At 45.6% G+C, this 23,824-nt stretch overlaps 2 protein-coding genes across 2 annotated transcripts; one reads left to right on the forward strand and one right to left on the reverse strand.

Moving 5' to 3' along the window:
• Positions 1 to 5,132: 5,132 nt before the first annotated feature.
• Positions 5,133 to 6,767, reverse strand: LOC137641041 (uncharacterized). Its single transcript, XM_068373490.1, has 3 exons — positions 6,666 to 6,767; positions 6,222 to 6,419; positions 5,133 to 5,747 (listed from the first exon to the last, which is right to left on the reverse strand). The coding sequence occupies exons 1-3, from the start codon at positions 6,765 to 6,767 to the stop codon at positions 5,133 to 5,135; spliced, it is 915 nt and encodes a 304-aa protein (XP_068229591.1).
• Positions 6,768 to 14,779: 8,012 nt separating this feature from the next.
• LOC137641042 (uncharacterized) lies at positions 14,780 to 16,337 on the forward strand. The gene is made up of 2 exons (XM_068373491.1): positions 14,780 to 14,945; positions 15,055 to 16,337. The coding sequence occupies exons 1-2, from the start codon at positions 14,780 to 14,782 to the stop codon at positions 16,335 to 16,337; spliced, it is 1,449 nt and encodes a 482-aa protein (XP_068229592.1).
• The last annotated feature ends 7,487 nt before the right edge of the window (positions 16,338 to 23,824 follow it).

A 23,824-nucleotide genomic window follows, 5' to 3' on the forward strand; every position in this document is an offset into this window, starting at 1 on the left:
TTCCCACCAACCACTATACATTTGGCACTAACACCACAACAGTAAAACAAAGGGGCATCATAGTATGAGATGTAAAACATAACACTAATAATATAATATCACTGCTGGTAAGCACAACATAGCCACCAATCACCTTACATTTAGCCCCGGCACCACAACAGTACAACAAAGGATGATGTAAGATAAGATATAACACATCACACTAATAATATGATGTCATTGCAGGTAAGTACATCATAGCCACCAATCACCATACCTTTAGCCTCAACACCACAACATTACAACAGTGGCAACATAGGATGAGATGTTAAACACTGCACCAATAATATTATGTCATTGCTGGTAAGCACAGCATAGCTAATACACCTTTAGCCCATACACCATAACGTTACAAAAAAACTTGCTGACATAGGATTAGATGTGAAACATCACACCAATGATGTAATGTCTTTGCAGGTAATCACAGTATAGTCATCATACCTTTTCCCACCGCACCACAATAGTGCAACAAAATGGTGACAATATATCATTACAGGTAAGCACAGCATAGCCACCACATGTTTAGCCATTACACCACAATAGTAGGCTGGCCAGGGTACCAGCCATCCGTTGAGATACTACCGCTGGAGAGTTATGGGGTCTTTTGACTGGCCAGATGGTACTACATTGGATCCTTCTCTCTGGTTACGATTCATTTTCCCTTTGCCTACACACATCCACACTGAATAGTCTGGCCTATTCTTTACATATTCTCCTCTGTCCTCATACACCGGACAACACAGATTACCAAGCAATTCTTCTTCACACAATGGGTTACTGCACTAATTCTTCAGTGGCTACTTTCCTCTTGGTAAGGGTAGAAGAGAGACTAGCTATGGTAAGCAGCTCTTCTAGGAGGACACTCAAAAATTAAACCATTGTTCTCTAGTCTTAGGTAGTGCCATAGCCTCTGTACCATGGTCTTCCACTGTCTTGGATTAGAGTTCTCTTGCTTGAAGGTACACTCGAACACACTAGTTTATCTTATTTCTCTTCCTCTTGTTTTGTTATAAATTTTATAGTTTATATAGAAGATATTTATTCTAATGTTATTACTCTTCTTAAAATATTCTATTTTCCTTTTTTCCTTTCCTCACAGGGCTATTTTCCCTGTTGGAGCCTCTGGGCTTATAGCATCCTTCTTTTCCAACTAAGGTTGTAGCTTAGCTAATAATAATAATAATAATAATATGTCATTGCAGGCGAGCACAGCATAGCCACCATACCCTTAGCCACTACACAACAACAGTACTTTTCATACTTTATAAATACGACATGTGGTTTGGCCTGGAAAACAAGCTCATTGTATATGCAGATGATGCTACTCTCTTTGCATCAATTCTATCTTCTGAATGTAGATCTGGGGTTGCTGAATCCCTTAATAGAGATCTAGCTAAAATTCGTACATGGTACAATTTATGGGGCATTAAGTTGAATCCTAACAAAACTCAAAGTATAATTGTAAGTAGGTCGAGGACAGTGGCTCCTCAACATCCAGATTTCAGTATTGATAATGTTTATTCAACTCTGTATGACAGTTTTGAGATTTTAGGTGTGATTCTTGATGGCAAATTTACTTCTGAGAAACACATTAGGTTTGCCTCTTCTTCAATTGCACAAGAATGGCTTATTGAGAAATTTCAGTGATCAATCTATTCTGAAGAAGTATTTTAATTCTTTCATTCCTCCTTGTTTCGAGTATTGTTTTCTTGTCTGGTTCTCATCTTAATTTGTTGCACAAGAACTTTAGTCTATCAAATTTCTTATTCCAGATCTAAATGTTAGTCTCTGGCACCGTTGTTCAATTATTTCGGTATGCCAGTTTTATAAGACTTTTCATAATTCTGACCATCCTCTACAAACATCTCGGACAGTACCATCCTGTTCGTAACACTAGGTATGCAGTTAATTTTATGACATTGTCTTCTCTATCATGAGGCTCAATACAACACAGTATTCTAGAAGTTTTATTCCAGCTGTGACCAAGTTGTTGGATCAGTGGAACTTCAAAAGTTCAAAGTTGCTGCAGATGTTTTTTTATGTTGAACAGGCTAACATACGTCTCTTTTTATAGTTTATATATTTAAGATATATTTTAATGTTGTTGCTGTTCTTAAAATATCTTATCTTAATTGTTCATTAGTTCTCATATAGTTTATTTATTTGCTTATTTCATTTCCTCACTGGGCTATTTATCCCTGTTGGAGCCCTTGGGCTTATAGCGTCCTGCTTTTTCATCTAGGAATATATCTTAGCTAATAATAGTAATAATAATAATAATAGGATGAGATTTAAAACATCACACTAATACCGCACAACGAAGTAGTGACGAGAGGAATCTGAAGCACAGGAATGGGCAAGAAGAACAAGAGTGTATGCTTAAGGAACAACATCGCTGGAGTGTGATAAATATAATATCACAGACACGCTGTAAAGTTTTAAAGGTAAAAGAGTAAAACGGTATGCATTGTGTATGTGAAGAGACAAAGTGCTTAACAAAACAGGGAAAACCTAAACTAACCCACAGAGAGACATAAAAATGCATTTATCCTAATTTAGGAGACTTTGGCATCAAAATTCTATTAGCCAAGCACAACGTAAGTGGGAATTGCTAGATACTGAACGCCCGAGTGATTCAGCATTGCAAAACATCCAAATTCTGTTGCTACAAGATAGAAGAATTATGTTGAGGTTTTCAAGATTTGTTTGGAAGCATTGGGTAATTTTAAAGATGTACAGATGAAAGCATAGTTACTGCATAATGCGGACAGAGAAGTTTGTTAGGATTTTAAGACCCACCCTGCAAACAGCGAAAGACACAATTGAAGCTGTAATTAAGGCCCTTACCTCATACTTCTGCTCCACTTGTCAATAGATTCTTTGAAAGGTATCAATTCACACCTGACACATAAAAAATCTGGTGAAAGTTTAGATGCATGTATAACTAGACTAAAGAATTTAGCTACTACATGTGATTTTCTGAAATTAGAAAATATCATAATTGACCAAGTGATAGCCCACTGCACCTCACAGTAGCTAAGAAAAAATTACTGCAAGCAAAGAGTTATCACTAGAGAAGGTAATAATTATAGGGGGGCTATAATTATTACCTTCTCTAGTGATAACTCTTTAGAAGCATCAAATAGGCAACGTATCAAAATAGGTAATTCTATGAGTACTAGAATGAAAAACTCTCAAATACGTCAGGTAAGAACAAAGTTCAAAGGCTATGAGAGTCCGAAAAGGAATGTGCCCAAGCAAAGTCAAAGAAAACTGCCTAACCCTAATGTTCATAAATATCATAATCCTACCCTCTGTTTACACAGAAAAATAATGAAAACCCCCCAAAGGTTTCAGGTGAAGTAGCAATGAGCATCTTTCATATGTATCGAGGATATTGGATATCAAAATCCACAATTATATGCGTTGTATATATAAAAATAGCAGGAGCTTTTTCTCACTCTTTTTTCAAAGTGCCTCTTCAGCTGAGGAATAAAAAAGTTTTACAATGTTTAAAAGTTGAAATAAAAGCAAATGATAATTACAGGATAAAAGTAATTAAACCAAAGTAGTTGCTGAGGCTAAAACATCAGATTAAAAAGAAATGGCAGTTTTCTTACGAGTGAACAGTCTTGTGTTAAAATAGCTAGTCACTGGGTAACTGGATATTTTGTCCTCTATTACGGATTTTCTCCGATTGTCTTGGTGGCGGTCTCCGTTGTTGTTGGCATTATGGCTCTCATCAATATTATCAATTCCATGAGCTTGCACACGAGGAAGCAATGGGTCAGCAGAAGTATTGGCAACTCTTAATGTTTTAAAAAATATTTCTAAAAAACATTAATAATAATGTAATATGAGGTAGTCTAGAAATTTATTTTGATTTCAACCTTACTTATATTTAATAAACAAAACTATTACTCAACAACCAAAACAACTTACATTAAAGAATAGATCCACTAATAAAACTTTGTGATATTGCCGTACATAACCCTTTTCCCTAGACATGTCCAAAGATACATACTAATGTAGACCCTTATCACAAATGTTGACGTTGCCGTGTCCCAAAATTGTCGTTGTCTTTGAGTTTGAACGCTTAGATTTGTTCAGAGTTAATTTCCTAAGAAGAATCCGGCCTTTCCACTGAGTTACTTTTATTGGAACTGTTCGTCGTGGCTGTGGTAACCTTCGAGGTAATTTACTTGTTACCTTTGACAGGTACATATTACGCACGCGCGAACTTAAGGCCTATTAGGCAATTACTAGGCTAATTCAAGTCATTTAATTCATAAGTTTAATTTTATTATTCATTTTACTTATCATTAACACTAATAGTTACTATACTAAGTAGCATTAAGTTATTCACTTTTAATTTATTAAGAAAAATAGGTAAAGCTTCGAGTCAAGCTAACGACCGAACGGCTATTCCCCATAGTCGGACACAAATATCAATCCTTTCTGATTGAAATAATTAATTTAACGTTAACTGTATTCCTTATAAGGAACCGAAAACAGTTTTGTTTCCCATTTCTTTTGCAACTCGTACCTCTATGATTTATTTTTGGTTTCTAACACACTCCCCACAAAGGGTTGCCATTATAGAATTGCAATGAATATCTTCATTAACCATACATTATTTATTAAGATCGCCTTAAATCTGGCTACTGTGTTAAACAATTATTTCCAACAACGCTAAATAAGAAGTATGGCTAAGTTACTTTAGTACTATCCTCACGTTACTAAAAGTGTAGCATTTTAACTTGTCTTCACTTTATTTTAAGTGTAACATTTTAACTTAAGTCTTCACTTTATTTTAAGTGTTGCATTTTATTCATATATTTACGCCAATTTTAACTTAGCTTAGTTTACTATAGGCTATCTCCTAATTTCACTTTTTATTTACGTATTTAGTTTTATTTACTAATTACCTAAAAATTATTTGCAATGCCCTTAATCCTTGTTTAAAGTTAAAGAATAAAGCATTTAATAAAGTATATCCTCACACTGAAAAAGTTTCGAGTGTGTAGCATTTCAGTCAAAATTAAAACTTAATTAATAGTAATTATAGTAAATAATATACTGAAAAGCAGTATTTACAAATTATCTAAATTTTCATTTAGCATTCTTTCAAATCTTTCGGTAGCCTTTCTCTTGGGTCTTACAGACCTTTCGCCTTGTTCAACGTGAATAGATTCAGGTTTATTTATACTGCCTGTTTCTACCTCAATTTCCATTGAATTGTCTCTGGTTGGCCTTTCTCTTATGGCATGTGTCACTGACAGTTCCTCAGGATAAAGATTACAAATAGAATGATATTCTATAGCACCATTACCTTGCTTTAGTTTCCCTGATCTAATATTATTGTTAAATCCTGATATTAATTCTAATACCTTACCCATCATCCAAAATGGTCCGGGCTTATTAATTGCTTTAATTAGGACAATGTCACCAACTTTAATTCTATTTTCCCACTTACTTTGGTACAAATTTCTACTATGTTCTCTCAGGCTTAAGAGATAATTTTCAAACCACAATTTCTTAAAATTTTCAATAATTTCTTCCTGTATTTCTACAATTTTCTCTAAAGAAGGTTGACTAGAATCGTCCAACCAAACATCACTATCATCTTTTCTCAAAATGAGTGATGAATTACCATGCAATTTGATAATGGAATTTGGAGTTATAACTCTAAATTTTCTGAGCTTGAACTATATGTTAAAGGCCTGAAATTTATCGCTAATTGAATATTAGAAATGGTAGTTAATTATTCAAAGTAAGTTAATTTAGACCTTCCTATTACTTTATAAAGACAATTCTTTAATACTCTAATCAATCTCTCCCAAGCAGAACCAACCCATGCTGAATATAAAGGTATTTTAATGTGTTTGATATTACATTTACTTAGTTCAGATTGAAATTCCTGAGACTCCAAAGACCTTTCAAGGATACTTCCACCCTTGAGAAAAGACTTAGCGTTGTCACTGTACAGGTATTGTGGTATTGTGTACATATTACTAAATCTTTGGAAAGCAAGAACAAAATTTTTAGTGGACATGTCTTGTAACAATTCAAAAGTGCACAGCACGCACGTTAAGACAAGTGAAAACTAATATGAAAATTTTTGTGGTCTTACCCCTCAACTCATCCCTAACCCAAAGGTGTCCGGTGAAATCAATACCTACATGCTGAAAAGGCTTGACTAAATTCATGTGGTGTTTAGGCATATCTGTAAACTTCGGGTATCTGTAAGCTAAGGCATTAGATTTCCTACATATATTACAACTACTCAGCTCAGTCTTTACTGCTGACCTACCCTTGGGAATCCAAAATCCCTGTTCCCTAAGGTAGTTCAATGTAGTGCCTATTCCTAAATGCTGTACCTTCAAATGACAATGCTTTATTAACAATGAGGTGAGCCTATGCTCTTTAGGAAGCAATACTGGGTTATGAACATCAAAGTCAAAGTACAAACACTTAGACATTCTTCCCATAGACCTAATTATACCCTTTGAATCTAAAAATAAATTTTAATTGGACACTAGAGGAGGTATATTATTAGTAATGTTGGCACTGCTTTGTAAAAAATCCAATTCTACAGAAAAGTATTTTTTCTGTGCAATTTTCACCCAATACTCTAAGGCTTTCTTTTTAGGATTACCACCCTTTAATCTACTACAAAATTTGAGCAAGTAACTGGTAATTCTTAACAATTGTTCATAATTTGACATTTTATTTATATTGAGAATACCAGCGTTTACTTTATTTATTTGCATAGTGGATACTGTACTTATTTGATGCTTATAGTAAGGTGATATGCTCAATAAAGGGTAAAAAGGCCACTTGTCAAAATCATTACTCAACCATTCTGGACCTTCTAGCCAATAAGTTGATTTACATGATAAATTCGGAGATAATTTGTATTTTTCTTAACCATACAAACCTTAGCTATTTACATGGGGTATTACTTTCGGCGCAGCTGAAATGACGAGCCATTAAATTTTTAACGAAGATTAACTACCCTCTCGCTAGTCAGCGAGGGGTTAGGGGAGGGGTAGCTAGCTACACCTCCCCCCTCACACACCGGTGAACTGATTCACTTAGCTTAGAGGTAGGACTTCACAGGGGAAAGGGCTGGCGGGCAAATATGTGTAAATAGCTAAGGTTTGTATGGTTAGGAAAAATACAAATTATCTCCGAATTTGTCATTTGTTCCGTAACCGAAATACAAACCATGCTATTTACATGGGGTGACTTAACCCTTAGGTAGGGTGGAAAGTCCCAGCCTTACAGGCTTTGGCTTTTGCCCGGGGACTCAGAATCCGAGTGAGCAGCACTCGAGAAAAGGAGTCCCTGCACCTCGCAAATTCCTTGCTCCGCAAAGAACGTTCGGCCTACATAAGCTTGTGTGTGAAGGAATGAAGTGTGACTCGTCCTAGGAAGTTGACCTGAAGTCCTTTAGATGGAATTCTAGGTTAGGACGTTCCCAATACCACCTCGTCACGGTATGGGGGACGCGACAGTATTATATTAATACTAGGAACACAAGGAAGCATGGTTTACCTGCAGTGGCTTGAGGTCAGCTATGCAGAGAACCCAGGATGCTGCTTTCCCCAAGAGAGGGGAGGATGAAGAAAAGAGTAAGGGCCAGACATACTTTTTCATTCATGCAGTCTAAAACCGGGTAACAATGCCCTCAACCTTCTGCTACCTGTCCATTAAGGAGCCTGAGGTTAGACCAGCTGTTGTGCAGCCACCACAGAGCCGATAGAGAACGTATCGAGGCTCCTGTGGGTCACGTCCTGCAGGTAGTGGGCTGTGAAGGTCGTTTGACGCTTCCAGAACCCAGCTTGTAGCACCTGCGTCACAGAGAAGTTTCTCTTGAATGCCAGGGACGTAGCGATGCCTCTGACATCGTGTGCTCTAGGGCGACGTGACGGAGGAGGGTCTGGATTCAGGGCATGATGGATGACCCTTCGAATCCAAGCCGAGATGGTATTCTTGGTGACCCTCTTCTTCGTCCTTCCTGTGCTCACAAACAGGGCTTGCATGCGAGGACGAACTGCAGCTGTTCTTTTAGGATAACGCCTCAGACTCCTTACTGGGCATAGTAGGAGATGGTCTGGGTCATCTGTTACAGAACGAAGATTCGAAATCTGGAAGGAGTCGAACCGTGGGTCGGGAACTCCTGGATTTTGAGTCTTAGCAACAAACTCAGGGACGAACCTGAACGTTACCTCCCCCCATCCCCTTGAATGGGCGATGTCGTACGAGAGACCATGAAGTTCACTGACACGCTTGGCTGAAACCAGAGCGAGCAGGAACACCATCTTCCAAGTCCGGTGGCGATCAGAAGCCTGGCGTAATGGTTCAAACGGAGGTCTCTTAAGAGCCCTGAGAACCCGAACCACGTTCCATGGAGGAGGTCTCACTTCCGACTGAGGGCAGGTAAGTTCGTAGCTTCGTATGAGCAAAGAAAGTTCCAGCGAGGAAGAAATGTCCACTCCTTTCAGCCTGAAGGCCAGGCTTAAGGCTGAGCGATAGCCTTTTACCGCCGAGACCGAAAGGCGCATTTCCTCCCGCAAATATACAAGAAACTCCGCTATTGCTGGAATAGTGGCATCGAGGGGAGAGATACCCCTTCCACAACACCAACCACAGAAAACTCTCCACTTCGCCTGGTAGACCCTGCAGAGGACTTTCGCAGGTGTCGAGACATCCTCTCCGCAACTTGTTGCGAAAAGCCTCTCTCTGTGAGGAGATGCAGGATAGTCTCCAGGCGTGAAGCCGAAGCGATGCTACGGCTTTGTGGAAGATGTTGCCGTGTGGTTGCCTGAGTAGCTCGTGTCGTGGGGGGAGTTCACTCGGGAGTTCCGTCAGGAGCTGCAGAAGGTCCGGGAACCACTCTGCATGATGCCATAGCGGAGCTATCAAGGTCATTGACAGGTTGACCGATAGTCTGGTCTTGTTGAGCACCCCTCTCATCAGACAGAACGGTGGGAAGGCGTAGACGTCGGTGTTGTCCCACCGTTGTTGGAAGGCATCTTGCCAGAATGCCTTGGGGTCCGGGACTGGGGAGCAGTACAGCGGCAGCTTGAAGTTCAAGGCTGTCGCGAACAAGTCCACTGTCGGGGAACCCCACAAAGTCAGGACTTTGTTGGCTACTAGAGGACCCAAAGACCACTCGGTACTCACTATCTGCGAAGCTCTGCTCAGACTGTCGGCGAGCACATTCCTTTTGCCCGGAATGAAGCGAGCTGATAGTGGTATCGAGTGGACTTCGGCCCATCTCAGAATCTCTACTGTAAGATGGGATAGCTGTTGTGAAAAGGTACCTCCCTGCTTGTTGATATAAGCCACTACTGTGGTGTTGTCGCTCATCACCACCACAGAGTGGCCCGCCAGGGTCTGTTGGAACTGTTGAAGGGCCAGATATACGGCCTTCATTTCTAGCAGATTTTCTGATTCTGACCATAGGCCTGAGATCCTGTGGTTCAGAACGTGGGGCCCCCACCCTTCTTTTGACGCGTCGAATCCGGGGGGAGGACGAGAAAATCCACTCCCTTTCGAAGGTTTTCATCGGTCAACCACCACTGCAGGTCCGTCCGTTCCGCGGGCCCCATAGGGACCAGAATGTCCGGGGAATCGTAGCCTTGATTCCACCGGGACTTGAGCCGCCATTGCAGGGATCTCATCCTGGAACTAGACGGGCCAGGGAGGACAGGTGACCTAGGAGATGTAACCAAGATTGGGCTGGAAGCTCTTCCCGTCTGAGGAAAGGCTCTGCGACCCTCCTCAGCCTTGATTTCCTGTCGTCTGATGGAAAGGCTTTGTGGAGATTGGTGTCCAATATCATGCCTAGATATACCAGTCATTGAGATGGAAGCAGAGAAGACTTCTCGAGATTTACCATGATCCCTAGATCTTGGCAAAGTCCCAGAAGCTTGTCTCGGTGTCGAAAAGGGTCGACTCCGAGTCTGCCAGGATCAGCCAGTCGTCCAGATAGCGAAGGAGACGGATGCCGATCCTGTGTGCCCATGAAGATATCAGGGTGAACACTCTGGTGAACACCTGTGGTGCTGTGGAGAGACCGAAACACAGCACCTTGAACTGGTAGATCTTGTTGTCTAGGCTGAATCTCAAGTACTTCCTGGAAGACGGATGGATTGGGATCTGGAAGTACGCGTCCTTTAAATCCAGTTTGCACATGAAGTCTTGCGGTCTCACCGCAAGTCTGACCGTCTCTGCTGTCTCCAGCCTCCAGACGCCTTCTTTACAAGAAAGAGTCGACTGAAGAAGCCTGGGGAGCCGTCGTCGACCTCTTCGAGAGCCTCCTTCTTGAGCATGGTCTCGACTTCTGCCCGAAGGGCTAGCCCCTTTGCCGATCCCATGGCATCGGAGCTCAACGACACTGGATTCGCTGTCAGGGGATGTTATGAACGGGATGCGATATCCTTGGCTGATCACGGAGATCATCCAGGAATCGGCCCCGAGTTGCTGCCACCTGAACGTGCAACTCTGCAGGCATCCCCCCACTGGTGGACACGCAGGGGGATTGCCAATCCTAGCGTTTGCGGCCTCGGCCACTCCCTCTAGGATTCTTGCCTCCCCTGGAGGACTTTCCGCCCTTCCTGTCCTTGACAGGAAAGGGCTGCTGTTTGGACACCTTTGCCTTTGCTGCCGGAGCCGGTTTCGATGTCCTAGACTGATGAGGCTGTTGTTGTTGAGGTGCTGGAGGCTTGTAGGGTCTGGATGTAAGAGCCCTTTGGAGGAGAGAATCGTGATTCGATTTCCTCCACCTCTCAGCTGTCCGTTCCACATCTTTGGGCTTAAACAGGCTCTTTCCAAGGATGGAAGAGTGTCTGAGCCTGCAGACATCCACGGCTGGGACCTTCGCATGGAACCTCTCGGTCACCGCATCACGACACTTCAAGATTGAGTTTGCCCACAAGTTCGAAACTTGGTGAGCTAGAAACTCGATGGTGCGCGTGCCTGAGAGGAGAAAAGTCTCCATGGCCTTCCTGGTGCTCTCCTTGGACAAGTCCTTGGATCGCAATAGGATGCCCAGAGACCCCAGCCAGACATCCAGCCACGAAGTGGCCTGCATGGCACACTTTGCGACTTTCTCCTGGCTCAAGCTCTTTGTAACCGAGAATGTCACCTGCCGGGCGGAGAGTTTCTCAAGAAAAATTCCCCTGGAAAGCTCTTCCACAGAATGGTGGAGAGGAAGAGCTAAACAAGACTCCCCCATGATCTCGAAGTACCTCCTCTGTTGTACACGAGGAGGTGGGAGGAGTTTCTTACCGGCAGAGGAATGGCTGGAGGAGGCGAGTTTGGAGAGCTGGCTCTCAACCTTGTCTCTGGCGCTCTTAACCCCCTGGGACTAGGGCAGAGCCGCACTGGCCTTCTGAGGTTTCTGAGTGCCGTATACTTGGTCCAGAACCGTATCCTTGCCTTCGCGAGGGGCAGTCTCCGGGTCCTCGAACCTGTTGAGTTGCCTCATCAGACTCAGGGCCTGCCAGAAGGCATGCTCCGACTCCTGCAGCTCTCCTCCTTGTGGACTGGCAGCAAAGTCTCCTGTCCCCTGCTGCTGTACTTGGGGGGGACACGTGAACATTCTCCTGGGGTCTTGCTGGCTCTGGTTGAATCCGGGATGAAGACTTAGGAACGGTCTTCGAGTCCTTGGGCTCCCTCCTAGGAGGGATACAGGACTCCAGTAAAGAAGTCTGAGGGCTCCTCTCTGCTCCCACACGAGACGATTCTCCTACTCGAGGTGGGGTTCCTCCCATTGGTGCCGTGGGAGAATGTCTCACCTCGCTGGACTCTCCTGAGGACGGAAAGGCTTCGTCCACAGGAGAAGGAGAAAACGTCTGAGAGGGGGAAGGGGCCTTCCTGACGGACTTCTTGGGAGCCAGTTTAACCCTAGGAGAAGTCACCACGAAGTCCACTCCTCTCCTTCTCTTCAGCGGAGACGAGGCTACCGTTGGTTTAAGGCCTAGATCAGCGAGGGCCGGCTTAACAGCCTGGACGACCGCTTTGATAACAGACCCAAACCAAGGCTGACGGCTGACAGACGCAGTGTCAGCGACTCCCGCTGGAGGGAAGGGGATCGGGCGATCCTTAGGAGTAGACACCACAGGGCCTGCCTGAAAAGAAGAAGAGTGTTGCCTAAACCTCTCTGAAGATTCTTCCTCCTCCTGCAAGTGCGCCGCTCTTCGATTACGGGGTGGAGATCGCGACGACAATGATCTGGAAGTACGCGCTCCAGAGGACTCGCAAGGTTGCCCGCGCTGCGAAACCCGGCGGGAGTCGCGGTCGGGATGGCTCTGGCGCTCGCGCGATGGTAGAATCGCGGGTTCGCGCGCAAGCGAACGTTGGCGCACACTTGCGTGGGCACGCAGAAATGATAACGCGTGGGCGAGGGTGCGCATGTGCGCGCGGGCGAGAGGGCGCGTGGGCGAGTGGGCGCGCGGGTGCACGGGTGAGTGGGCGCGCAGGTGAAAGTGCGCGTGGGCGCCCAACTGAGGGTGCGTGCGGTTGTAAGGGTGAGCGCTGGCGGCCGGGAGAACGACGGCGCGCAGGGGAGCAATGGCGCGTTGGCGAGCGATGGCGCGTAGGGCGAGAAGGTGATCGACTGCGCACAGGCGAGTTAGCGCGTGGGCACGTAGGAGACCTTCGGCGATCTGACGTATGGGCGCGCGGGCGCGTTGAAGAGCGCTTGTGAGCAGGCGAAAGGTCGCGCGGGAGATCGCTGGCGCGTTAGAGATTGCTGGCGCGTAGTGGCGCGGTCAGGAGATATCAGCTGGGACGCAGGACCAGAAGGTGTAGTGGCGCGCAAGGGCAAACGCTCGCGGGCTTGCACAGGAGACTTCTCGTGGGCGCGCGGGCGCGCAGAGACTCATACCGGTATAGATGAGCGTTCAGGTGAGTGCGCGCGATGGCTGGCACGTGGGCGAGATCTGCGGGCGCGCAGGGGATCGACGGCGAGGGGGCAAAGGAATAACCTCCTTGCCTGCACCCAGATCCGGAGATCGTGGGCACGCGGGCGAACGTTGGCGCGCGTGGCGCGCATCAGGACGCGCAGATGTGCGCTGGCGAGTAGGCGATCGTGGGCGCTAAGGAGAACGTGGGCGCGCAAGGCGCGCAAGGCGCGCAGCAGGAACAGGGTGCGCAGATGTGCGCTGGCGAGCAGGAGAGAGCTGGCGCACAGGAGATCCCTGACGAGCAGGAGAGCGCTGACGCGCAGGTGAGCGCTGGCGCGCAGGCGAGTGCTGGCGAGCAGGAGATCTACAGCGAGAAGACATGGCTGCAGGAGATTGCTGTCGCGTTGAGTCCGAAGGGTCCACAGCAGGAGAGCGCTTGCGCGCTACTATACGCGAGCGAACAGGAGAACGTGGGCGCGCAGGTAAAACCTAGCACTTAAGGGACTTACTCTCAATGAGAGATAAGCCCTTATGCCCCGAAGGGACCGGTGCCCGTTGGAAAACAGGGTGCGTTGGCACCCACTCTGCATCTGCGTCCAGGAACGGAGAAGGAAGGCTAGCTGGTCTGGCAGGCGTGGGAGATCGCGAACGATCAGCCGAGAGGTTTTGCTGAAAATGATGTAGTAAATGCTTTGGATTTGGTCCAGGAAACGATTTCTTTGAATCAAAGCATTTACTACATCATTTTCAGCATTGTACACATTGCATATCATTATTTTTGGTTTTAGTTTTCCGATTTTTCTCGTTTCAGTGTCGCCAACCAATGCCTGAATTTTAAACTTGTGAATTAAATGACTTGAATTAGCCTAGTAATTGCCTAATAGGCCTTAAGTTCGCGCGTGCGTAATATGTACCTGTCAAAGGTAACAAGTAAATTACCTCGAAGGTTACCACAGCCACGACGAACAGTTCCAATAAAAGTAACTCAGTGGAAAGGCCGGATTCTTCTTAGGAAATTAACTCTGAACAAATCTAAGCGTTCAAACTCAAAGACAACGACAATTTTGGGACACGGCAACGTCAACATTTGTGATAAGGGTCTACATTAGTATGTATCTTTGGACATGTCTAGGGAAAAGGGTTATGTACGGCAATATCACAAAGTTTTATTAGTGGATCTATTCTTTAATGTAAGTTGTTTTGGTTGTTGAGTAATTGTTTTGTTCATTAAATTTAAGTAAGGTTGAAATTAAAATAAATTCCAAGATAATTCCAAAATTGTCAATGTATTCGATATAATATTCCGGAGGTGAATTCGATGTGTTCATCGTTCGGTGAAATAAGTGATTTTTTAGAAACGGCTAACTGTCTAACTGTCGCTCGGTATTTCGAATGGTAACCAATAGGGAACTCAAGTGCGACGTAATTAGTAACATGTATTATGTATTAAAATTTATTTCATATTCATATATAATGTACTCGGCAACCCGTAAGCATCGATAACTTTAGGTGGGCTGTTATCTTTTAAATATTTGCAGGCTATTGGTAATAAATCCATTAATTATAACTATATGAGTAATCATGTCTGATAAAGAGGAAGAGTTTGTTGACCCTATGAATATTATATCATCCTTGAGGAGGATGCGGGGAATTCACAAACGGAAAATAACTATTTACTTAAAGAAGCTAACGGAGCTTCATAGGATAATAGATTAACTTCTTCCTTTTGTAAGACTCTAATAACTGTAATCGAAAAAGAGATCGAGCAGGTTAAGCACTTTGATGAGGAAATTAATAATGTTTTGGAGACACATGAAATAATGAACAGTAATGAACAATATTATAATGGGGAGTTAGATAGTCAGGCAGAATATAGCATTAAGGTTAGTATAGAGCTCGACCAATATGAAGAATACATAAGGGAGTCAAGTGGGGCTTCTGGCAACCTATCTGCCGATAAAGTTTTAGAAATGATGTCTAGAATGAGTATGTCTGATGGGAAACCCCCTCCTTTAGAATGTGGAATCTTTAGTGGTGAGGAGAAAGATAAAATTGCTTTCATTTCATTTCTTAATCAATTTAATAATGTCATTAGGTCCAGAAAAAAATCTGTCCGATTCTGCCAAACAAATATATTTACATGGGTACCTTAGGGGCTATGCCTTGAAGGTAGTTAAGCATTTGACTATTTCTGACCGTAACTACCACTTGGCAATTGAAATGTTAAAAGAAGAATTCCTTGACGTAAGTTATATTATTGACGAGACTTTTAAGAACATTTTGAGTGCTGCTCCAAGTGCTGGGTATGATAAAGAATTCTCGTCGGCGAAGGTTTACCTCAACGAAATCAAATCCTATCCGCATGAATTGAAAGCACATAATATTGATTTATTGGAAGTGGGATCCTCTGGGCATAAATTTGTGAGTCATATAGTATTTAATAAACTCCCTATACCAATAAAGAGAGTGTTGGTTCACAAATTAAATACCAATTATCCTAATATATCTGACATTCTTTCTAATTATAATGAAATTATCAAAACTTTATCTAAAACTGTTTCCAATAGGAAAAAGACCTTCACTAAAACCTCTAGTAAACCTAGTCCTAGCAGTTCATTTAAACTTAAAGAAAATAAGGTTGGTGTTAGTACGATTCAAAATTCTAAATTTACAAATAAAGTAACTAAATCAATTTGTAAATTATGTGCAGCTGAAGGCCTTACTTTGGGAAAATGTGTCAACTTTGATCATTATAATGATAAAGTGGCCAGACTGAGGGAGCTTTCACTATGCACTAGATGCGCTGGTTCAGGGCACAAAGACAATGAATGTTATGGGAAACAAAATAAGTTAAGGTTTGAATGTCTGTTGTGTAGAAAGAGGGTACACATAACTCCTTTGTGCCCTTCTTTAAATAAAGCCGAACTAACTACTAAAACTAACGTAAGCTTATGTTTTGCTCAAATAAGTTTTGATGCGTCTCACATTTTACCTACTATGACTTTGTATTTAAGAAATGGCAAAAAGGCTAGGAAAGTCAGATGTCTGTTTGACACTGGCAGTCAGCGGTCCTATATTTCCGAATCTGCCGCTAAAGGTCTTTGTCAGGATGTAGAGGCATTGTGTGCTTTGGAATTTGATGTAAGCACACATATAGGGCAAGAAACTAAGAGCTTCAAGCAAATGTCCACTGGAATAAATATAAACAATAATTTAATATTCATACCTTTATTAGTTGACAAATCGCTTAATATAAACTTTGAAATGCCCGGCATGAATCAAATAATAAATGAATTTAAAGAAAATAATATTGCTTTATTGGATGAGACTTTTTGTGACCACAGAAACCATGGAAGTATGAAGGTTAACATGTTATAGGAATAGATATCATTCAGTTTTTACCTTCGGTAACTTGGACTAAAATGTTGGGTGGAGCTTGTATAGTCGTAAATAATAGAGTAGCTCCTGATGGTAAAGTGTTCAACTTCTTGGATGAGGCAGAAAGTAGAGCTGTTATGGACTCTATAGTTAATAAGAAAACACTGAATGTTAAAACAAAAAGCGTGGCAAATTTAGTAATGGATCCTCTAAAATCTTATTTCAATCCATTAGAGCATATAATAGAAGACAGTGAGGTAGACAATGGACTTGAACACCTTTTTAATCTTGAATCCTTGGGAATAAAATCGTGTGAAAAATAATTGGTCTCCTTTGATAAAAAACAAATTGACAGATTTAGAGAGGGGATCTCTTTTGAAAATGGATTCTATCATGTAGAATTACCCTGGTATACTGATAAAATTGACAGCGTCCCATCTAATCATTTTGTTTCACTTAAGGTATTAGACCGAACAGTAGAGTATCTTGGTAAAAAGGGTCTCATTGACAAGTACCAGGAAGTTATTGATAAACAACTCGAGGATGGTATAATCGAGGAAATTAAAGTAAGTCCTTCTGACTATCATATGTATGTATGGATTCCACATAGACCAGCTATAAAATTAGAAGAGCAAGTTACCACAAATATCAGGCCAGTATTTAACTGTTCTTTAAAAACTTACAGGGAATTGCCTTCACTCAGTGAAGCAGCTTATCCTGGGATAGATTTAATGGGCTCAATACTGAAATTGCTCTTTTACTTTAGAACTAATAAATATGTAATGTTGAGCGACGTTAAACAAGCTTTTTTTATGATTAAATTAAAAAAAGAAGTGGATAAAAATAGATTTTGTTTCTTTTGGAAACGGGGAAATAAATTAGTATCTTATCGCTACAAAACAATAGATTTTGGTGACACCTCTTCACCTTTTATATTAAATTTTGTTATGAAACATCACGCAGAAAGTTATCGTGATGATAAGTGTAAAGAAATATTAACCAATAACTTGTATGTAGACAATCTTCTTATAACTGGTAATAACATTGATGAAATGAAAAATTTGTATAAGCAAGCTAATGATAGGACGGAACAAGGGGGCTTTGTTTTAAGGTCTTGGAACTCCAATTGTGTAAAGTTGAGAGAAGAAATGGCGTCTGATAATAGAGTTGTCGAACATTCTTGCGAAGAGGATAAAGCATTGGGTTATAGATTCAACGTAGATAATGATTCTTTTAGTCTTGCGCCTTGTAAAATAGACCCAGAAGCAGACACAAACAGAAAAGTATTGTCACAAACTTCTAAAATATTTGATCCTTTGAATATAGTCCTTCCTGTAGCAATAAGAGGCAAAATTTTAATGAGAAAAATATGGAAATTAGATGTTGGTTGGGATCAAAATTTACCTAAAGACATTTGTGAGGAAATTAAAATTATTAGTAGAGATTTTGACATGTTATCTGAACTTAAATTTCCTAGAGAGTCCCTTAATGAACTAGATTCGTATGGTCTTCATATTTTTGTGATAGCTCTGTGGAGGCCTTTGGGTTTGTGGCCTATGCGGTTAATCAAAATGATAAAAGTTCTTATTTGTTCTCCAAATCTAAATTGGCTCCACTGAATAAGAGAAATGAGCATAGTGTCCCCACTTTGGAACTAATGGGAGTAATTCTAGCTTTTAAATGTTTACCTTCCTTACTAGAATCCCTACAATAATATAAATTTTCAATTCATTAATATTTGTGTTAATGCTCAAGTGGTTTTAAATTGGCTATTGACCAGAGAAACTAAAATAAAATCTAAATTGGTTAGAAATAGAGTACTTGAGGCAGATGGTCTTAAAGTTGAAATATCTAAGATATTTAAACTACCTGTCTTATATCACTATTTAAAAACAGAAGAAAATCCTGCTGACATTATCACCAGAGGTTTATCCTATACTAAATATTTAATTGTTCCGTAACCGAAATACAAACCACGCTATTTACATGGGGTATTACTTTCGGCGTAGCTGAAATGACGAGCCATTAGATTTTTAACGAGGGTTAACTACCCTCTTGCTAGTTAGCGAGGGGGTAGGGGAGGGTTAGCTAGCTACCCCTCCCCCCTCACACACCGGTGAACTGATTCACTTCACTTTTGGCTCGAGTAATGATCAGACCTGTCTGTCTCACCCTCGCATTTTTGACAGCCTTAATTTTTTTGCTTTTTCTTACAGCATGCGTGTTTGGAAGTTGGCCTCTCTCTATCATGCGGAAGTGCCCTGGACTTCCCGACCGCCCTTGTGGGACGTTCATGTTGGCGGTCGAGACGGACCCTCACACCTTGTGTCCGTACTGCAGAGGTCATCGGTGTGATAGGGATAAAACTTGTAGTGAGTGCAGGGAGTGGTCTACCTCCCAGTGGGAGAGGTTTTCCCGGCGACGTAAGAAGTCATCTAAGCGTGACCTTTCTCCTTCAAGGGCTGCCTTGAAGAAGGAAGGTTCCAAAGACTCTTCTTCCGTTGCCCGAACCTCCTCCGAAGCTCCCACTCGATCGGTCTCTTGCGAGGGGCTGTCGAGTGGTAGCGTAGGCCTTTCTTTTGTTGACCAACCCCGGCGTCCGGGAGAGGGAGTTGCCTCCCATAGCGAGGCAGCTCCTCCTCCTCCACCTCCGGGGGAGGATATTTATGTTGATGACTCTGTTTCTAACAATGATCTTTTGCAGCTTTGGGCTTCCTTGGGGCTTTAGGGCTCGCCCTCCAGGGAAGCCCTGTTTGACCTGATCCAGTTGGGTGCAGCTGTCAAACAGTCGCCGGTAATAGCAGAGGTAGATCCTCTGTCTATTGTAGACGTTGCTGTGGCAGAAGCTTCCGACGGGTCGGGCCAAACCCCTGCTGTTGTTGCGGAAGTTGCTGAAGGCTCAGTTCCCTCCTCCGAACATACTTCGAGGGAGGAGCTGGGTCCAACGTCCTCTCCTGCGGGTGATTCTCCCCCTCGGGGGAGTTCACTGACGGAGACTCCTCTTCGGAGGACCGACGATGGTGTTGCTGCCCCTCGAGGTCGTCTTCGCCGTAAGGCTTGCCTGCTCTTCGCCGTAGAGGCCTTCCTTCCCCTTATAAGGGAGTTAGGAGGCGCCTCTTCGGTTCATCGCCTTCGACGTCCCCCGCGGAGGAGCCTCCTCGACATGAGCAGACCGTTGCAGCTGCATCGCTAAACCTCTCGGCTGATCGTTCGCGATCTCCCACGCCTGCCAGACCAGCTAGCCTTCCTTCTCCGTTCCTGGACGCAGATGCAGAGTGGGTGCCAACGCACCCTGTTTTCCAACGGGCACCGGTCCCTTCGGGGCATAAGGGCTTATCTCTCATTGAGAGTAAGTCCCTTAAGTGCTAGGTTTTACCTGCGCGCCCACGTTCTCCTTCTCGCTCGCGTATAGTAGCGCGCAAGCGCTCTCCTGCTGTGGACCCTTCGGACTCAACGCGACAGCAATCTCCTGCAGCCATGTCTTCTCGCTGTAGATCTCCTGCTCGCCAGCACTCGCCTGCGCGCCAGCGCTCACCTGCGCGTCAGCGCTCTCCTGCTCGTCAGGGATCTCCTGTGCGCCAGCTCTCTCCTGCTCGCCAGCGCACATCTGCGCACCCTGTTCCTGCTGCGCGCCTTGCGCGCCTTGCGCGCCCACGTTCTCCTTAGCGCCCACGATCGCCTACTCGCCAGCGCACATCTGCGCGTCCTGATGCGCGCCACGCGCGCCAACGTTCGCCCGCGTGCCCACGATCTCCGGATCTGGGTGCAGGCAAGGAGGTTATTCCTTTGCCCCCTCGCCGTCGATCCCCTGCGCGCCCGCAGATCTCGCCCACGTGCCAGCCATCGCGCGCACTCACCTGAACGCTCATCTATACCGGTATGAGTCTCTGCGCGCCCGCGCGCCCACGAGAAGTCTCCTGTGCAAGCCCGCGAGCGTTTGCCCTTGCGCGCCACTACACCTTCTGGTCCTGCGTCCCAGCTGATATCTCCTGACCGCGCCACTACGCGCCAGCAATCTCTAACGCGCCAGCGATCTCCCGCGCGACCTTTCGCCTGCTCACAAGCGCTCTTCAACGCGCCCGCGCGCCCATACGTCAGATCGCCGAAGGTCTCCTACGCGCCCACGCGCTAACTCGCCTGTGCGCAGTCGATCACCTTCTCGCCCTACGCGCCATCGCTCGCCAACGCGCCATTGCTCCCCTGCGCGCCGTCGTTCTCCCGGCCGCCAGCGCTCACCCTTACAACCGCACGCACCCTCAGTTGGGCGCCCACGCGCACTTTCACCTGCGCGCCCACTCGCCCGTGCACCCGCGCGCCCACTCGCCCACGCGCCCTCTCCCCCGCGCGCACATGCGCACCCTCGCCCACGCGTTATCATTTCTGCGTGCCCACGCAAGTGTGCGCCAACGTTCGCTTGCGCGCGAACCCGCGATTCTACCATCGCGCGAGCGCCAGAGCCATCCCGACCGCGACTCCCGCCGGGTTTCGCAGCGCGGGCAACCTTGCGAGTCCTCTGGAGCGCGTACTTCCAGATCATTGTCGTCGCGATCTCCACCCCGTAATCGAAGAGCGGCGCACTTGCAGGAGGAGGAAGACTCTTCAGAGAGGTTTAGGCAACACTCTTCTTCTTTTCAGGCAGGCCCTGTGGTGTCTACTCCTAAGGATCGCCCGATCCCCTTCCCTCCAGCGGGAGTCGCTGACACTGCGTCTGTCAGCCGTCAGCCTTGGTTTGGGTCTGTTATCAAAGCGGTCGTCCAGGCTGTTAAGCCGGCCCTCGCTGATCTAGGCCTTAAACCAACGGTAGCCTCGTCTCCGCTGAAGAAAAGGAGATGAGTGGACTTCGTGGTGACTTCTCCTAGGGTTAAACTGGCTCCCAAGAAGTCCGTCAGGAAGGCCCCTTCCCCCTCTCAGACGTTTTCTCCTTCTCCTGTGGACGAAGCCTTTCCGTCCTCAGGAGAGTCCAGCGAGGTGAGACATTCTCCCACGGCACCAATGGGAGGAACCCCACCTCGAGTAGGAGAATTGTCTCGTGTGGGAGCAGAGAGGAGCCCTCAGACTTCTTTACTGGAGTCCTGTATCCCTCCTAGGAGGGAGCCCAAGGACTCGAAGACCGTTCTAAGTCTTCATCCCGGATTCAACCAGAGCCAGCAAGACCCCAGGAGAATGTTCACGTGTCCCCCCCAAGTACAGCAGCAGGGGACAGGAGACTTTGCTGCCAGTCCACAAGGAGGAGAGCTGCAGGAGTCGGAGCATGCCTTCTGGCAGGCCCTGAGTCTGATGAGGCAACTCAACAGGTTCGAGGACCCGGAGTCTGCCCCTCGCGAAGGCAAGGATACGGTTCTGGACCAAGTATACGGCACTCAGAAACCTCAGAAGGCCAGTGCGGCTCTGCCCTAGTCCCAGGGGGTTAAGAGCGCCAGAGACAAGGTTGAGAGCCAGCTCTCCAAACTCGCCTCCTCCAGCCGTTCCTCTGCCGGTAACAAACTCCTCCCACCTCCTCGTGTACAACAGAGGAGGTACTTCGAGATCATGGGGTAGTCTTGTTTAGCTCTTCCTCTCCACCATTCTGTGGAAGAGCTTTCCAGGGGAATTTTTCTTGAGAAACTCTCCGCCTGGCAGGTGACATTCTCGGTTACAAAGAGCTTGAGCCAGGAGAAAGTCGCAAAGTGTGCCATGCAGGCCACTTCGTGGCTGGATGTCTGGCTGGGGTCTCTGGGCATCCTATTGCGATCCAAGGACTTGTCCAAGGAGAGCACCAGGAAGGCCATGGAGACTTTTCTCCTCTCAGGCACGCGCACCATCGAGTTTCTAGCTCACCAAGTTTCGAACTTGTGGGCAAACTCAATCTTGAAGTGTCGTGATGCGGTGACCGAGAGGTTCCATGCGAAGGTCCCAGCCGTGGATGTCTGCAGGCTCAGACACTCTTCCATCCTTGGAAAGAGCCTGTTTAAGCCCAAAGATGTGGAACGGACAGCTGAGAGGTGGAGGAAATCGAATCACGATTCTCTCCTCCAAAGGGCTCTTACATCCAGACCCTACAAGCCTCCAGCACCTCAACAACAACAGCCTCATCAGTCTAGGATATCGAAACCGGCTCCGGCAGCAAAGGCAAAGGTGTCCAAACAGCAGCCCTTTCCTGTCAAGGACAGGAAGGGCGGAAAGTCCTCCAGGGGAGGCAAGAATCCTAGAGGGAGTGGCCGAGGCCGCAAACGCTAGGATTGGCAATCCCCCTGTGTGTCCACCAGTGGGGGGATGCCTGCAGAGTTGCACGTTCAGGTGGCAGCAACTCGGGGCCGATTCCTGGATGATCTCCGTGATCAGCCAAGGATATCGCATCCCGTTCATAACATCCCCTGACAGCGAATCCAGTGTCGTTGAGCTCCTATGCCATGGGATCGGCAAAGGGGCTAGCCCTTCGGGCAGAAGTCGAGACCATGCTCAAGAAGGATGCTCTCGAAGAGGTCGATGACGGCTCCCCAGGCTTCTTCAGTCGACTCTTTCTTGTAAAGAAGGCGTCTGGAGGCTGGAGACCCGTCATCGACCTCTCAGCCCTGAACAATTTTGTCAAACAAACTTCGTTCAGCATGGAGACAGCAGAGACGGTCAGACTTGCGGTGAGACCGCAAGACTTCATGTGCAAACTGGATTTAAAGGACGCGTACTTCCAGATCCCAATCCATCCGTCTTCCAGGAAGTACTTGAGATTCAGCCTAGACAACAAGATCTACCAGTTCAAGGTGCTGTGTTTCGGTCTCTCCACAGCACCACAGGTGTTCACCAGAGTGTTCACCCTGATATCTTCATGGGCACACAGGATCGGCATCCGTCTCCTTCGCTATCTGGACGACTGGCTGATCCTGGCAGACTCGGAGTCGACCCTTTTCGACACCGAGACAAGCTTCTGGGACTTTGCCAAGATCTAGGGATCATGGTAAATCTCGAGAAGTCTTCTCTGCTTCCATCTCAATGACTGGTATATCTAGGCATGATATTGGACACCAATCTCCACAAAGCCTTTCCATCAGAAGACAGGATAGCAAGGCTGAGGAGGGTCGCAGAGCCTTTCCTCAGACGGGAAGAGCTTCCAGCCCAATCTTGGTTACATCTCCTAGGTCACCTGTCCTCCCTGGCCCGTCTAGTTCCAGGATGAGATCCCTGCAATGGCGGCTCAAGTCCCGGTGGAATCAAGGCTACGATTCCCCGGACATTCTGGTCCCTATGGGGCCTGCGGAACGGACGGACCTGCAGTGGTGGTTGACCGATGAAAACCTTCGAAAGGGAGTGGATTTTCTCGTCCTCCCCCCGGATTCGACGCGTCAAAAGAAGGGTGGGGGCCCCACGTTCTGAACCACAGGATCTCAGGCCTATGGTCAGAATCAGAAAATCTGCTAGAAATGAAGGCCGTATATCTGGCCCTTCAACAGTTCCAACAGACCCTGGCGGGCCACTCTGTGGTGGTGATGAGCGACAACACCACAGTAGTGGCT

Source organism: Palaemon carinicauda, chromosome 5 (genome assembly GCF_036898095.1).
Source record: "Palaemon carinicauda isolate YSFRI2023 chromosome 5, ASM3689809v2, whole genome shotgun sequence".
Taxonomy (NCBI): domain Eukaryota; kingdom Metazoa; phylum Arthropoda; class Malacostraca; order Decapoda; family Palaemonidae; genus Palaemon; species Palaemon carinicauda.

Coding starts and splice junctions, on each gene's coding strand:
- LOC137641041 (XM_068373490.1), bottom strand. CDS start 6,767: ATGTCAAATTATGAACAATTGTTAAGAATTACCAGTTACTTGCTCAAA. Junction 6,420..6,665: donor AGAAAGCCTTAGAGTATTGG/GTGAAAATTGCA, acceptor TGTCATTTGAAG/GTACAGCATTTAGGAATAGG. Junction 5,748..6,221: donor TAGTCAAGCCTTTTCAGCAT/GTAGGTATTGAT, acceptor TTTAACATATAG/TTCAAGCTCAGAAAATTTAG.
- LOC137641042 (XM_068373491.1), top strand. CDS start 14,780: ATGAACAGTAATGAACAATATTATAATGGGGAGTTAGATAGTCAGGCA. Junction 14,946..15,054: donor AGAAATGATGTCTAGAATGA/GTATGTCTGATG, acceptor TAATGTCATTAG/GTCCAGAAAAAAATCTGTCC.